Raw genomic sequence first — 10,774 nt, forward strand, 5'->3', positions numbered from 1 at the left:
TGGGTTGGGACTTCCCTGGTGGTCCAGTAGTCAAGGATCTGCCTTGCGATGAAGGGAACACGGGTTCAGTTCCTGATCGGAGAGCTAAGGTCCCACGTGCCGTGGAGCAACTGAGTCTGCGCACGGCAACTACCGATGCCTGTACCACAGCTAGAGTCCTCGCGCCATAAGGAAAGATCCCGCATGACACAACCAAGACCTGAGGCAGCCAGATAAATACATACATAAACGTTAAAAAAATAGAAAAAGAACTCCCAGGTCTCCATGCCTTTGGCAAAACTGGACCATACTCAGGACCCAGGCTCCGGGCTGGCAGGATACAGGTTTTGTCCCAACAGAGGAGTGGGGCAGTTCTTGAAGTTAGAGGATCACGGCCCTTTCCATCATTCCCCCTCCTCTGTGATCCTCCCAGCGTGTGGCCTGGGCCGGCATATTTGTGGTAGAGAACAATTTCAGTTCCTTCTTGGGGCTGGCTGGTCCTGCCCGTTTCTGGGGTGGGGCAGTCAGTGTGGAAGGAAACTCTGCCTCAGACCCCAGCTTGGACCACTGTCTTCCCCTACTGGTGGCGAAGTAGGGGGTCAGCGGAAAGGGTTGGGAGCCCCAGATATGGAAGCAAGATGGTGGGTGTCCTGGGCACCTGCCTGGGAGGACTGGTTCCAGCTGAGCCACGTCCCAGTCACCCAGCACCTTGTATGTACCAAACGCTCTGGCAGGAGATCGGGTGCAGCCGTGAACATAGCAGACAAAATTCTGAGACAGCATCTTCTCATGTGGGGGGTGGGTGGGAAGAGAGGTCACAGTTTACACAGAGCCATCAAACCCAGGTGCCCTGCCTGCAGCTGGCTTCTCCTGGGTCTTCTCTTCTCCCACCTCACCTCCTTTCCTCAGCCTCCTGAGAAAAGCCCACAGGCTTCCCTGGTCTCAGCTGTCCTCTCACTCTCTCTTTGCTCTAGCCACACTGGTCTCCTTAATATGTTTTCTGTTTTGCTTCTGAGCCTTTGCATTTTCTGTTCACTCTGCCAGGAATGCTGTTCCCTCTGGATATCTGCATGGCTTGTGCCTTTATTTCCTTCAGGTTTTTACTCAAAACACCTTCTCCAGGAGTTCTCCCCTGTCTAGTTGAAATGGCAACTCCACCATCCTCATTCACAATTCATACACTTTTTCCTCACTTCATTTTCCCCTTGGGTCCTACCCTTACCTAATGTACTGTACAAATGTTGCTTTATCTCTTCCCCTCTCTGGTAAGGGAGGGCAGGAGCCCTTGTCTGGCATTTTTAAAAGACAATTTATTGAGATGAAATTCACAAGACATGAAATGAACCCTTTTAAAGCGAACAGTTCAGTGGCATTTAATACATTCATCATGTTGTGCAACAATCATCTCTGACTCCAAAACATTTTCATTGGCCCCAAATAAAACTCTGTACCCACTAAGCAGTCAATTCCCATTCTCCCCTGCCCCTAGCCCCTGGCAACCACCCATCTGCATTCTTTTTCTATGGACGTATCGATTCTGGATAATTCATACAAATGAAATCACACAGTATATTCACTCAGCATCATGTTTTTAAGATTCATCCACATTGAAGCATGCATCAGTACTCCATTCCTTTTTATGACAGTGTAATATTCCATTGTATGGATGTACCATGCATGTCTCATTTATTTACTCATCTGTTGATGGACATTTGAGCTGTTTCCCACTTTTGGCTACTGTGAACTGTGCTATGAACATGTACTTGTCTGTCTCTTTAAGTTGTATTCCTGGAGCCTCGGAAAAAGTAGTGCTCAATAAATATTGGTTGAAAGAGTGACTGGAGGAAACAAAGGCATTGGACTAAGCAGGGTGGTGTTGGGGTGGTCATGTGCCCCCCTGGAAGGGGCAATGGCTGGGTGAAGAATTGAAGCATTAGCCCTGGAAGGGGACCAGCACACGCAAAGGCCTAGAGCGCGATGCTTTCTGGGAACAGAGGGAAGCAGACGGTGGAAGTTGAGGGACTGGGAATAGAAAACTGCATGAGGAGGCTGGAGGGGGAGGTAGAGACCAGGACTCCAGGACCTTGTCATTCACGGACAGGAGTCTGGACTCCCTCCTGAGGCAGTGGGGAGCCATGGAAAGGCTCTGATCAATGAAGTGCCATGACCTGATTTGACCTGAGTTTTATTCAATACTACAATCCCTCAATGGGGAATGGATTCAGGGGGCATGGAGGTTGGAGTGACAGAAGGCAGACCCGAGATAGGGCCACTGCCCACATCCTGGTGACAGAGAGATGATGGTGGCTTGGGATGGGGAAGTGGTGGCCAAGAAGGAGAAGTGATGGACTTGAGACATGGTTTTCAGGTAAAATCACCAGGATTAGTTACGGTAGCCACAGCCCACTTCTGGTCCTCAAATTCCCCTTTCCAGTTCTTCTGAATCACTGTCCCTATTCATAGTAAGCCAAAGGTGGAAACAACCTAATGTGTTATGGATGAAAGGATAAACCAAAAGGGGTACGTCCATACAATGGAATACTACTCAATCATAAAGGAATGAAGTACTGATAAACACAGTAACACAGATGAACCTTGAAAACATGATGCTAACTGAAAGAAGCCAGGCACAAAAGGCTGCAGAGTGAATAGCTCATCCTGGTCTGTCCTGTTTCTTCCTGCTCTCAGGCTAGGACTGGACAGTGATTGAAGCCCGTAGAGTGGTGGGGAGGAGGTAGCAAGGGCAGGAAGTACAGAGCGCTCTAGGGAAGTGGAACTGTGTTATTTTGGATGGAACAAAAGGAACAGCAATTCCTATTCATTCAGAGTATCTGCTCTGTGCCATGCACTTTATATACTATGACTGTCTTTACTGGACGGATGAGGAAGCAGAGGGCTAGAGTAGTGTATGGATTTCTCTAAGGCCTCACAGTGATTAAACGTGACTTACTGGGACTTGAACCCAAGGCTACCTAACTCCAGAACTTTTCTTCTTCACTTGGGGCCAGGGGTAGGGGGTGTCACTCATCCTGTCCATATAAAACAGTCCTATATTGACTGTCCTGTCGCCTGAAATGTTCAACTTTTTTTTTCCCCCAATAAATCACACGTTTTCCGCAGGGTTATTTTCCAAATGTAGCTGAGCGTTAAATTTGCTAGCCAAGGAGGAGTTTGAACACTCAAGCCTAGAGCTTTGTTTAGCAAACGGTCCCGCCCAGGACCCCGAGGCTTTTTCCAAAGCAATCCGCTGCCCCGTGTACCTAACCCCTGGAAGCGCATTGAGTCTCCGGGTTCTAACCTTCTACCCGGAATAGGACACTGGGAATTCCTAAACCAGTTGCTGTTCCTTTAAGAGTGGTTCCGGGGGCGGGCCCGCAGGGCGTGGCGAATCCGGGGGTGTGTGCCGGATCCTGGGTGTCCAATCCCGGAGCGAGGGACGAAAGCGGGGGCGGGTCCGTCGCGGAAGGTTGGGAAGGGTTAAGAGGAGCGTCTTTGGGTCTCCGGCGGTCTGGTTGCCTCCGCCTCCTTCCGTCGGACCCGCGCTCTCCCGCGGCTGCGCCGGCTCGGCAGCCCGGGAGACAAAGCACCGCCGCAGCCGCCGCCACAACCGAGCGGGTCCCGGGCCATGGCCCGGCCGCCCCCTGCCTCCGGGCCTCCGATCCCGCCACTGCTGCCATCGCCCTAGGCCGTGCCGCGAGGTAAGGCCGGCCTGACGCGGGGGGAACCTTCGGGTGGATCTGCAAGGCACGAGGGAGTGGGCTCGGGCCGCCGTGGATCTCGGGGTCCCCCACGCAGTCTGGAGATACCTCTGCTAGGGATCTGTCCTTTTGCGATTCCAAGCCAGCGGTAATTTTCCCGTCAGGGACTCCAGCTGCTGGGGCGAACTTGGCCGGTGACCCTCCAGCCCCATAAAAGACCTCGGCCGTTGAGGCAACTCCGCGGACTAGAGAGCTCCGCTTGACTCCCACATTCTGCCACCGACCACCTTCATCCATGGCTCACGCTGTCTTTTAAGGAACACACCACACACAAAAGGAGAGAGGGCAGCTAGGAGCAATGGCCTGGGATGGTGGTCCTGGCATCCTTGCAGCCCCTGCCCAGGGCAGCGCTGGACAGGAGTTCTCCAACACATGTTTTTCTGCCACACTCTCTCCAGCATGTCCACTGCTGGGTGACACTTGGGGCAGTTGGATCCAACCCCAGGACCTGGCTTCTTTCCTTGAATGAGTGGCAAAAAAAAAAAAAAAGCCATGCCTCAGTTTCCCCAGACTCCTGGGTTCTGGGCGATCTGTGTCCCTGGAGACTGGGAGCTAATTATTTGCCCTTGGGATAGCTTCTGACTGTGTGCTCACTACCTGCTCAGCATTTTGCAAGCTGTCTCTTCAAAATTAATATTTTCAATTCTGAGAGGGATGGCTATTAATGTACTCATTTTATACATGAGGCTGTGTTCTCAAGGCCCATGAAGCCTGGATTGGAGGAGGCATGGGGACCAGAGAGGGGCTGGGATGGTCCCCTCTAGCTTCCTGCCTGGCCCGGGACTGTTGAATCAGCAGTAGTGCCCGCAGCGGACTCTGAACTTCTTGGAGTGTGGGGAGATAAACCGGGGACCAGGCCCTCCCAGAGGCTGGAGCCTGTGCTCCTGCTGTTTTCCCTCACCTCCTTCCTGGCTGGGCTGGAGGAGGCAGGGCTATGGGCAGAGAGGGGTCCTGTGTTGGCTGGTGACCTTGGGCTCAGGGTTGGAGGGGGAAGGGGGCAGCTGCTGAGTGTGAGGGAAATTGCTCTTCATTTGGCCTTAATGGGTGGTGAGACTCTACCCCCTTGGGCTGGCTGCCCAGAGCATGCCATTCTAGGCACAGAATTGTACCTTTGGGCAACTTATTTAAGCTCTCTGTGTCTCAGCTTCCACATCTATGAATGTGGGATGAGGAAAAGACTTCTTCTGGGGCCGTTGAGAGGTTTAAGTAGATAACTGCTTGACTCATTCTATAGGTCTTTGAGCACCAATTACGTAACTACGTGCCAGGCACTGGAATTCCGACAAAGAATCTTTGCCCTCCTGAAGCAGGCAAAAATGACCCAGGTAATGGGTCTGAGGTTGTGGCTGAGGTGTGGGAGAATGATGTGGCGGGGTGGTGGTCCTCCTGTGTACAGATACCTTCTCCTCCTTGAGGAGGTGATGCTCAAGCTGAAACTTGGCCATCTGAAGATAAGGGAAAGGCATTCCAGGTAAGGGAACAGCCAGTGCAAAAGCCGTGAGATGGGAATATGCTTGGCGTGTTTGTGGAACAGCAAGGAGGCCAAGGTGGCTGGAGCGAGGGGGAAAGGGAGAGGGAAAGGGAACCTGGAAGACCTGGAGAAGAATGGATTTTATAATGAGACAGGTAGGGAGCCATGGGTGGGTTTAGAGTTGGGGAGGGGTGTGATTGGGCTTAGTTTATAGGATCCCTCTGTAGGCCCAGGGGCGGGGCCTAGGAAGGAGTTAAGATCTTACCCTAAAGAACACCAACATGGAACAGGCATGGTGGAGGCAGGGAGACCAGTGAAGAGGCTACTGTAGCTGTCCAGGCAAGCCATGATGGTGGGGGGGCAGGGGAGCTAGAATGGGAGATGGCAGTGAGCAGAGATTAGGCCCCTGATTTGGAAGAGGTTGGAGGGGGGATCAAGGTGACCTGATGAGTGACCAGATGTGGAGGTGGGGGGAATCCAAGGGCCTTTCACCAAGATAGCACCGAGGGGAGCATTTGGGGAGGCTGAGAAGAACGTCACCAGCTATCAGAGCTTAGCACGTACTGTGCCTGGCACTGTGCTCAGCGTTTCTACATAGTCATTGTGTCATCGTCTCAACAACCCTGACTTAGGTGCTATTATTCCATTTTACAGATGCGGAAACAGAGGCCCAGAGAGGCTTAAAGCTTGCCCAGCGTCACATAGCTTGGACACTCCAGACCTGACCTTCGAACCCAAAGAAGAGCAAGTCAAAACCAGAACTGGGCAGAGAGCAGGGAAGTGAGCTGTGGCCTGAGAGGTAGGAGGGAAATGGGGTGAGTACGGTGGGTGGTTCCTGTGCGAAATGGGGCTGGGGTCCACGTGGGTCTTGCTGGGGAGTTGGGAGTAATCCCTCCCACTTTGCAGAGAAAGAAACTGAAGCTCAAGAGAGGGGAGGCCTAAGTCTGAAGTCACATACCTCAGGGAGGCAGAGCAGAGATTAAACACCTTGAATATTCAGGGGCTGTGGCCTTGGTCAGATCAACTACTAGGTCAGGACAGGCTGATAATCAGCACTAGATCATGGCCCATGTTGCCTCTTCCAGGAAGCCCTTCTTGAGTGTGTAGGCTGGTGAGATGAGGTGGATTGAGGATGGAGCAACTGCCTCCTCTGCCCTGGGTCAGCTTGCCTGTCTGGGCCCCACTGTAGCTGGCTGCTCCGGCTGAGCCGGAGGAGAGAGAGCCTCCTTTCTGGTAGAGCCTCATTCCTCCAGGTCCTGAGTGAGGCACTGCCCACTGGGAGCGAACGTTAACTGAGAACCTGCTGCACTCCAGCGACTTTATATACTTTGCTTCTTGAACAGTGTGGCCACTGTCCTACGTAGAGTGAGGTTTTGAAGTAGGAGCGCAAGATGCATTTGTAGCGCGGCCATGAAAACCCCAGGGGAGGGTGAAGCCACACTGGAGACTCATACGCCACCTACGTCCTACCTGGCCATCATATACTCCTTGGGGTAAAATCACTGTGGCCAAGTGCATAGAGTCAGATTCCTCTACTGCGAATGGGTGCACAGTGCTCTCCCTCCAGCCTCTCTCACTTGTAAGAGTGAACCAAGTCCTGGGCCCTTGGTCTGGATTTTGTAACAATCTTTTTTGCCACTCTGACTGCCTCCCCCACCTCTCCCCTTCCTCACTCTGCTCCAGCCTCACCAACAACCTCAAGCACATTAGCAGCTTCCGACCTCAGGGCCTTCGCACTTGCTATTCCCTCTGCCTGGCATGTCCCAGGGACTCAGTCCCTCACCTCCTTCAGGTCTCTGCTCAAATGTCACCTTCTCAGTACAGCTTTTCTTTTAAAATCAAACACTCCTCTTGTCCTTAATACTTCTGATCTCTCCTCCCTGTCGTATATTTTCCACACCACTTAAGACCATCTGACAGATGTACCTTGCCTGTTTGTTAATTGTCTACTCCCTTCACCTGCCACTCGCGTTATCAGCACCAGGAGGGCAGCGACTCTCTCCATCTTGTTTACTGCTCTATACCTAATGCCTAGAACAGTGCCTGGCACACAATAGGTGCTTAATAAATGTTTGATGGATGAAGTCCCTACTGTCCTCTGAAATAGATTCTGTTCACATCCCTATTTCATGGAAGAGCAAATCAAAGCTGACATCAGCAGAGGTGGAATCTGACCACAAAAGGTCAGCTGGTCTGGTACCCAGGGGTGACAGAATTAGCAGTGCCTGAAAGGAGGCTTGGGTTTGGATTTCAGCTCTCCGCCCAACTTGCTTTGTGGCCTTGGACCAGTGGACTAAGCTCTCTGTACTTTTTTTCCCCACCTGGCAAAGGGGTGAGGCTAGTCCGGCCACCTAAAGGATGTTTCGAGATTAAATGAGTTCATGTATATAAAATGCTCGGCAATGCCCTAAGAATCCTCACCATTGTTTGGGGGAGGTAGGATGGCGCGAGAGTTAACCAGCCTGACTTCTGGGGCCAGTCAGACCCGGGTTCGAGTCCACTTTCTGCTCCTGAAGAGCTGTGTGAGCCTGGGCAGGCCGCGTCTGCTCTCTGAGCCTCAGTTTCCTCATCTGTGAAATGGGGGTGGGGTGGGGTGGCGATGAGTGCAGTGGCAGCCAGGGTGGTGTGAGGTCACCTGAAGCGGCGGCCGCATGAATAACCGCCGCCCCGGTGGGGGGACAACAGGTCCCGAGCGCCCGCCATGAAGCTGAACGAGCGCAGCCTGGCCTTCTACGCCACCTGCGACACCCCGGCCGACAACGCGGGCTTCCTGTACAAGAAGGGCGGCCGGCACGCGGCCTACCACCGCCGCTGGTTCGTGCTGCGCGGCAACATGCTCTTCTACTTCGAGGACGCGGCCAGCCGCGAGCCGGTGGGCGTCATCATCCTGGAGGGCTGCACCGTGGAGCTGGTGGAGGCCGCCGAGGAGTTCGCCTTCGCCGTGCGCTTCGCCGGGTCGCGGGCCCGCACCTACGTCCTGGCGGCCGAGAGCCAGGCCGCCATGGAGGGCTGGGTGAAGGCGCTGTCGCGGGCCAGCTTCGACTACCTGCGGCTGGTGGTGCGCGAGCTGGAGCAGCAGCTGGCGGCCGTGCGCGCGGGCGGCGGCCCACCCCCGGCCCGCAGGCCGCGCGCGCTCCCGTCCAAGGAGAACGGCTGCGCGGTCTGGAGCGCCGAGACCCCCGCCGCCTCCGCCTCCGTCAGGGCCAATCCCGGCTGCCGGCCCGGCCCCGAGCCCCCGCCACTGCCGCCCCGCCGGCGGGCCTCGGCGCCCAACGGGCCGCTAGATTCCGCCTCCTTCGCCCAGCTGCACGAGTGGTACGGACAGGAGATCAGGGCGCTGAGGAGCCAGTGGCTAAGCAGCCAGGCCCAGCCCTGAGACGCTGGGGGACGTGGTCGTGAGGGAAATCGCCATCAGGGTCAGCCCTGAGGTCCCTGCCGGGTCTGCCTTCAGGAACTCAAGGCGCTGAGAAGATGCTGGGTTCTGAGGGATGCTTTGGGACCTCTGTAATTCAGAGAGAGCCTAGCCTTGAGGAGGCACCGTGCCCGATTCTCAGGAGGCTCCAGGCCCTAGATGATCCTCAAGCAGCCAGAGAGCTGGTTTTGTGGGAGCTGTAGCCCCAAACCCAGCCCAGCACGTGCCTTGGTCGCCTGTCCTGAAGCACCGAGCAGAGGCTTGTTGCTGGCGACACGCCTTGGCCGGGGCGACTGGGACCTGCCAGGATCTATGGCCTGGAAGGCACATGCGCAGTCAGCACTGGTCCAGACTGGGCCCCACGTGGTCAGGAGGCCGGGCTGTGCTGCACCACACCTGGGCCTGACCTCCTTTTCCTCCAAGGCCTGCTGGAGGAGCTGCCTGGCTCCCAGCCACCTTCCTGCCTCCATAAGCAGCAGGTGCAGAAAGGCAGCACTGGTGTGGGTTTTCATGTATGACCTGCACCGGGCTTCTGTCCTGGAGCAAAGGCAGGACTATTCCTGGGGCCTCAGGCAGGACTGTTCCTGGGGCCTCAGCCAGGCCTTGGGGTGGTGCCTCTGGGGCAGTAGACCCTCTGGCCTTGGGCCATGTCTGTGTGCCTGTGGCAGCTCTCACCCTCTCCCAACACTCCTTAACCATATCCTCTGTCTTCTCCCGGAGCCAGCTCTCCCGTCCTTGGCCTGGGGTTGGGCCTCGCAGGAGCCCGCCTGACCTTGTCCAGTCCTGGGCTGGGCAGCTGTGGCCTGAGCTGACTTCCCAGCAGGTGCCCCTGTGAGTCTGAGCTGACTCACAGCCCAGAAAGGGTCCAGGTGCCAATCTGATAGGGGCAAAGCAGCAGCTGCCAAACCATGTCTGGCTTCCAGAACCCTCTCCCATCACAGCCTATCTCCGTGCTCACCAACTCAGCCCCACTCTCGCCCAACAATATTCTGAGGGAGACCAGGTCTTGCTTTGCCCCGCACTCAACTTCTGGTTTTACTGTTATTCACTCACCACAGTGGCCATTTTTCATCCAGGGAGAATCTCCGGGGGCTGGGACACCCCTGGCCTCAAGCTGGGCCATGTTTACAGTCCTCAGTGCCTCAAAATTGGGACCCCCTGAGGACACCTCCGCCCTAATCTTTTTTCCCCCGAGGCTCCCTCTTGGAGACACAGACTCGGCCCTTGGCCCCTTCCTGCTGCCTTTGGAGACCTCGGGGCTTGGGAAGAATGGGGGCTGTCTGTGTGTCTACAATCACCAGCTCACTGCTGGCTCAGCTGACTGGAGTTTCAGTTTTAATTTACTTTTTAATACTTTGGGGTGTCTTTTTTTCTCCTAGCAACAAAGTTTGGTATTTTCGCTGTTTTTGTTTCTTGTTGGTTGGTGAAGGGATAGGGTGCCCTGGTTCTGGGCTTGACTAGTGGTGATGGGGGGTAGTTGGTACTGCCCCTGGGGTGGGGGCAAGGAGCCTTGGCTGGGGACAAAGGAACCTCAAGAATCTCACCTGGCTCTTTGCCTTCTTCCCGGCGAGCCCTGCTCAGCTGCAGGTGCCTCTGGGGGTCTTGGTACACTTCCCATCCCCCCTTCCCCAAGTCCTGAGTGGTGGGGCGGGGTTGGCAGCTCTAGTCTATAGGCTCTGGGGTCTCAGGGGATGTTAAGAACTGTTAGGTGCCCATGTCCTGGCCAGATCCAGCTAGTGTGGTGAGGCGCTGGCTCCAGTCCTGGTGTAGGTTTATAAGCTCTAAAGGTACAATCTCCCCCCCACCCACCCCCAAAGCCCAACATGGGGTCAGGCTGCCTCCAGAGCTGGGCAGGGGAGAGATATAAAGCAGGCTGGGAGAGGGAAATAGAGGCTAAAATGAAATAAATAAAAAGTTTATCAAGTAATGGCTGGTGATAGCAATTTTTTTTTTTTTTTTTTTGGCCCCATCTAAACCCTGGACTGACTGGCCTGGCAGAGCCAGGAGCAAGCCCTACGAGAGAGGTGACGAGTGTGTGCTGAGTGCTCCCTGGCTGATGCTTTGTCAGGAACATTCTTAACCACCTCTTAATGGCAGATACTGGCCCCCTTTTACAGGTGACGAAACTGGCTCAGAGAGGTTAAGAAATCAGCC

The 10,774-nt window shown here is 54.8% G+C and overlaps 1 protein-coding gene across 1 annotated transcript; it reads left to right on the top strand.

Moving 5' to 3' along the window:
- Positions 1-3,420: 3,420 nt before the first annotated feature.
- On the top strand, positions 3,421-10,547 carry PHETA1 (PH domain containing endocytic trafficking adaptor 1). The gene is made up of 4 exons (XM_061141918.1): positions 3,421-3,677; positions 4,972-5,062; positions 5,863-6,007; positions 7,894-10,547. The coding sequence occupies exon 4, from the start codon at positions 7,910-7,912 to the stop codon at positions 8,582-8,584; it is 675 nt and encodes a 224-aa protein (XP_060997901.1). The 5' UTR covers positions 3,421-3,677; positions 4,972-5,062; positions 5,863-6,007; positions 7,894-7,909; the 3' UTR covers positions 8,585-10,547.
- The last annotated feature ends 227 nt before the right edge of the window (positions 10,548-10,774 follow it).

This window comes from Dama dama, chromosome 5 (genome assembly GCF_033118175.1).
Source record: "Dama dama isolate Ldn47 chromosome 5, ASM3311817v1, whole genome shotgun sequence".
Taxonomy (NCBI): domain Eukaryota; kingdom Metazoa; phylum Chordata; class Mammalia; order Artiodactyla; family Cervidae; genus Dama; species Dama dama.